Source organism: Salvia miltiorrhiza, unplaced genomic scaffold (assembly GCF_028751815.1).
Source record: "Salvia miltiorrhiza cultivar Shanhuang (shh) unplaced genomic scaffold, IMPLAD_Smil_shh original_scaffold_251, whole genome shotgun sequence".
NCBI classification, from domain to species: Eukaryota; Viridiplantae; Streptophyta; class Magnoliopsida; order Lamiales; family Lamiaceae; genus Salvia; species Salvia miltiorrhiza.
Window position 1 is genome coordinate 25,052 of NW_026651509.1, and position 6,000 is coordinate 31,051.

The 6,000-nt window shown below is 35.0% G+C and overlaps 1 protein-coding gene across 1 annotated transcript; it reads right to left on the reverse strand.

The window, feature by feature from the left end:
- Positions 1 to 5,320: 5,320 nt before the first annotated feature.
- LOC131003634 (putative lipid-binding protein AIR1B) lies at positions 5,321 to 5,662 on the reverse strand. The gene has a single exon (XM_057930168.1). It carries the CDS (start codon positions 5,660 to 5,662, stop codon positions 5,321 to 5,323), a length of 342 nt encoding a protein of 113 aa, XP_057786151.1.
- Positions 5,663 to 6,000: the final 338 nt, after the last annotated feature.

Below are 6,000 nucleotides of genomic sequence, written 5' to 3' on the forward strand. Positions count from 1 at the left end.
AACTTTGCCTGCTTCAAACACTAGTCTAAATTCGGCGTTGCACAAGGCGGATCCTGAGATCAAGTTCTTGCGAATGTCGGGAACGTGCAGCACCTTCTGTATGGTTACCTTGAGTTCCGACGTCATCTTGAGCACAATGGTTCCAACTCCGATGATTGAGGATGCGGCAGAATTGCCCATATACAGTTTTCTGTCGTCGGAGAGAGCTTCATACGAGGAGAACATTGTTTTGTTGGCGCAGACATGCCGGGTAGCACCGGTGTCGATCCACCATCCTCTTGGACTGCCGACCATATTGACCTCGTTTACGACGGCACACAAGTCAAGTTCGCCTAAGTCGAGGGGCACAGACTTTGTCTCTATCACGTGGGCTTGATGGTGACCATTGTGTTTGTCTTTCTTCGGTTTGCGACAATCTTTTGCCATGTGACCGGGTTTGCCGCAGTTGAAGCAATCTCCTTTGATCCTCTTTTGACCTTTTGAGTCTGGATTTTTGCCTTTGAACTTGCGTTTCTTCTTGTTGCTAGACTCGGCTAGATTTTCTTTTGCCTCCATGGAAGTTTTGTTCGTCTTGTTTTCGGAGATTCTATTGTCCTCTTCGATTCTCAAGCGAACGATCAAGTCTTCAAGTCCCATCTCCTTGCGTTTGTGCTTGAGATAGTTCTTGAAGTCCTTCCAATGTGGTGGTAATTTCTCTATCACCGCAGCCACCTGAAAAGATTCAGACAGTTCCATACCTTCGGCAAGAATGTCGTGCAGGATGAGTTGAAATTCTTGCACTTGCTCCACAACGGTTTTGCTGTCAACCATTTTGAAGTCTAGAAAACGACCGACTATAAATTTCTTTAAGCCGACATCTTCTGCCTTGTACTTCATCTCCAAGGAGTCCCATAGTTCCTTGGACGCACTAGAGTAGACATTATAAAGAGTGTTGTCTAGCCCATTCAGTATATAGTTACGACATAGAAAGTCACTATGTGCGATCCGCAATTGTGAATCAGTATCGTCTTCCCCCACAGTTGGATGAGATTCATTCACAAAACGAGTCATATTCAAAGTAGTAAGATAAAAAAGCATCTTAGACTGCCAACGTTTAAACTCAGAACCTGCGAATTTTTCCGGCTTTTCGGCAGCAGCAGGTGCTGGAGCATGTGGAACGTTGGTCGGAACTGGTGGAGCATTGTTGTTGGATGGAACATTGTTGTTGGGTGGTGTCGTCGTCTTCTATACAGAATTTTTGTCTTACGATTGTTATTGACGGGTGTAGAAATGCGGACAGAATAACGACGTGAATGTAGGAACCGAGGCAAGAGTTGGACTCTTTCTCCGTAAGACAAAATTGCCCCGCACAGTACACACGGTTCGATGGCAAATGTCCCCAAGATACAACGGTTTTAATGAGTACGAGACCTTGTACTAGGAACTCGAACTTCCAGCGAACTACAGAATACTCGGGACTTGAGTATGAACTAGAAGAGAGAATGAGTAAAATTAATTATCTGAATTAATTTTGGTGTGTCTAATCTCATTCTGCAGGGCTGTATTTATAGGAGAAGGAAGGGTGCTATGAAGAGGTGTCTGCCAAGGGTGTCTATTCGAACCAAGCCATAGTCCGAACCATCGCATTGGTTCGGTCAAAGGGTTGCGAACCAACCACCCCCACCTCACCAGTCTGATCCAAATGCTGCCACGTCAGCAACCTTATCCACCCAAATTCTCCACGCGATGACGCTCAATGAAAGAGCCAAATTCGCTCCAGAACAAAGCCAAACTCGGCAGACCAGAGAAATCAAGACGCCAGAGGAGTCGAAGCGCTAGCGGAGTCGAGGCGCCAGCGGAGTCGAGGCGCCAACGGAGTCGAGGCGCCAGAGGAAACTTGATTCCTCTGCGCCAGCGAAGACTTGATTCCTCTGCGCCAGCGAAGACTTGATTCCTCTGCGTCAGAGTCAGCGGAGTCGAGGCGCCAGAGGAATCGTTTTGCCAGAGGAGACTTGATTCCTCTGCGCCAGACTCCTTATTTCTCCAATTGGCTTTTAATTACTCATTCAAATTAAGCCATTTATTCCAACAAGAACTTCACATTTTATATTAGGAATATGTCCACCACTTAAATATCTCGAGGAAACTCGTTTAGAACTTAAACACTCTATGTAGCTAATGCATATATACCACATATCGATATGTTTTCTTATTGGTTTAATTAAAACGACTTTAATAGCTTTTCCATATTAATTTTTTCATTTTTTCAGGGGTGCTTTAATGGTAATATTACAATTAGCAGTGCTATTTTGATAAAAATATGTTCGGATAAAAAAAAGTTAAATACTTTAAATAATTGATTTATTTAAAAATTTATTCAAATTTTAAAAAATAGTTAATTTTATTATTTTCTCCACATTGTAGTTTTTGTTGTAATTTTTTAATAATTTTTTTCTTAAAATTAAAAAATATTAAAAAAGTACTATTGAAAATAATAAAACTAACTAAATCTCTTTTAATTATGAACCAAAATTTTTAAATAACTTAAAATTTTTAAAAAATATTTAATTATTTTTTGTTCAGATATATTTTATCGAAATACCAATATTATATTTTCATTGTGGAATTTGTGCAATTGAAAGGTGTATATAAAATCAAATCAAAATGCAGAGGCTCTAACTTCCACTTTTGTTATAGACCAATAATCATAAAGTTGCAACTGGCCTAATTTTAACAAAGTCAACAATTAACAATAATTAGGTTAATTAATGTATTACCTAATCAAAATCTTAATTATCCAAATATATATATATATATATATATATATATATATATAGGGTAGGGCTAAAATAAAAACACTTCTTAAAATATAAAATATAAACAATTTCCAACCCTTAGATCATCAAGATCTACGGTTGATTCGTAACCTTGTTGGATGAATTCGTGGTCCTGGGTTCGAATCCCAAAGGTAGCAAAAATTTTATTTTTCATAATTCGTAACCATGTTGGATGAATTCGTAACCCTGTTGGATAAAATTCGTACATTAAAAAATGTTTATATTTATATTTTAAGAAGTGTTTTAACTGTAGCCCTCCCCTATATATATATATATATATATAGGGTGAGGCTAAAATAAAAACTAATGTTAGATTATAAAATAGGAACTGTTATAGGCCATTAGATATGTATGAATGAATGGCTGGATCATTTTAATACTTTATGCAGCAGTTTTTTCGGTAGTTTGTGTTAGTGGGTAAACAAGTAATTTTAAACTTTTAATAGATACGTTTTCCTTAATTGTGGGGATTACATTTAAGGATGTATCCTTTTTCCACTATACCTAAATCAAAATTAAAACACGGTAATTAGCAAATTGAAATCTTCACGTCACGTCAGAAACTGTTGACAACCCAAATTAATCAACACAACAATGGACCATTTCTGTATTTCTGCAACCCAATTTGATTAATACAAAACAAAAAACAAGACAAAAAACAAAGATTAATTGGTATCACTTGTGTACGAATCATAACCCTTCACATAAAGAACAAGTACGAATTATAACAGTATGTCAAATGCACATACACATGCACTATAATAATTCACTAGTTCAACCACATAATTCGTGCATAATATTTACATTCACCACACACAATAGTTCACTAGTTCAAACCAATTATAACAGTATGTCAAATGCACATACGCATGCATTACAATAATTCACTAGTTCAATCACATAATTCGTGCATAATATTTACATTCACCACACACAATAGTTCACTAGTTCAAACCACATAATTCGTACATAATATTTACATTCACAAAACACAATAATTCACTAGCTCAAGCATAATAATTCGTACAAAATATTTGCATTCACAAAACACAATAATTCACTAGCTCAAACATAATAATTCGTACATAATCACATACCCATAAAACACAAATAATTCGTACAATTATACATCTACATACTGTCAACTAATTCGCACAACAAATGATAATTAAAACTCAATTTTTTCAGTTACCCTCATTTCAAACGATCTCATCCGGAATTATCTTTGAATTTTCTTTGAAATATTTTATCATTATTCATTTGCTTTGATAACATTTTCTTTCCCATAAAGAGGCTTTATTTTCGAAAACAGATAACTAATTAAGAGAGAGAATAAATCATCAGCCCCAATTATACCCTGTACCGCATATTATGTATGAATTATAAGATTACAAAAAATGTTAAAAACGCCCAACAGGGAATGAATCTCGGCCATCCAAGATTAGATTTAAATGGTTAAGATTTATTCTTATATTATAGTCTAAGGGGAGTTTTCTGTATAGCCCCTCCCTATATATATATATATATATATATATATATATATATATATATATATATATATATATAGGGTGTGGTTCTAGAGAGAACTACATTATTTGTGAGAACGGGAGAACCATCAAATCTAATGCATCCACTGTAAAAATTAATGTATTCGCTGTTAAAATTAATGCACTAAAAAAATTAAAAAAAAATGCTCCCTTCAGGATTCGAACCCAGGATCTGCATTCATCTAACAAGATGATGCATCCACCGTAGATCTTGATGATCGAATGGCTGAAAATGGTTCTCCGGTCTTCTTTTATTTATGGTTCTTTCTTGAACCTCTCCCTATATATATATATATATATATATATATATATATATATATATGTTGGGCACAAAATATATATTGCCTATTACGTATATCACTATTAATTAATTTAAGGGTATATGTGTAAATTACATATACTCCCTCCGTCCCTAAAATAACTTCCTCTTTTTCCATTTTGGGACGTCCCCCAAATAACTTCCTCTTTCTTTCTTTCCATTTTTGGAAACCTACCCCACCACTAATAATACTTTATTTATTCTTACTTTTCACTTTTCACCACTCTCAATACTAATTATAACACTTTTCACAACTTCCAATAATAATTATATCACTTTTTCTCCACTATCAATACACTTTACAACTTTTTATTAAAACATGTGCCGTCCCCAAAGAGGAAGCCATTTCAGGGACGGAGGGAGTATATTATATTATATTAAAAAATATAGTATTAACTTATTAGATATTAAAATAGTACAAAAATATATTTAAAATCTATTTGATAAATATTTGGAAGTCTTTTTAAGATCCTGCAAAAGATAAATATCCTATAAAAAATCTAACTATTTAACTAGATAAATGAAAAATATATTTTTTTTAATGAAAAATCAACTAGTTATTTTGTTATGCAAAGATATGTGATCGAAAAAAGGCGGAAAACAAAACTACTACTTCCAAAAACTGATTAAATTAGCGATTAAGCACATTTGTAACCCGCAGGTTTTTGCTTCTTGCAGGCATTCAAAATCTGTCCAAGAGCGGAATCAACTTTGTTGCCGAGGAGATCACCTCCGAGGACTACGCAGAGGCAGTCGGCCGCCCGCTGGTTGTCAAGACCACCAATGACGCCGCAGCATTCCGCCTTTTCAGGGTTTCCGCCGCCGCCGACTATCCAAGTAGTGAAGTGGGAGCAAGAATCGAGTCTCAATACGACGTCGGCGGGGCAGGTGGCGCTGGAGTTTGCGAGGGCCAAGGAAACGAGCACAAGGCACACACCCAAGATCACTCTTGTGCTTGAGTTTGGCTTTAGCATCATCATCACTAGCTGCCTTTTCGTTTCCTTCACCCTTCTTATTTTATTTTTTGAATGTGAATTGAGGAAAAATAACAATAAATTATTATTATATATATAAATAAATAGGGTACATGTCATGCTTACACTTAATTGTATATAAATATGAATGCTAGACTTTTTAAAAATATAGTAAAACCTGTATAAATTAAAAAATTTGAGACCTAATAAATTTATTAATATATAGAGATATTAATGTATCGATATATTAATAGTAGTTTTTAATTTATAGAGTGTTTTTTTAATTTAAAAATTATAATTTTAAATCAAGTTATAAGTAATATGAACCTATTGTTTCACGTACG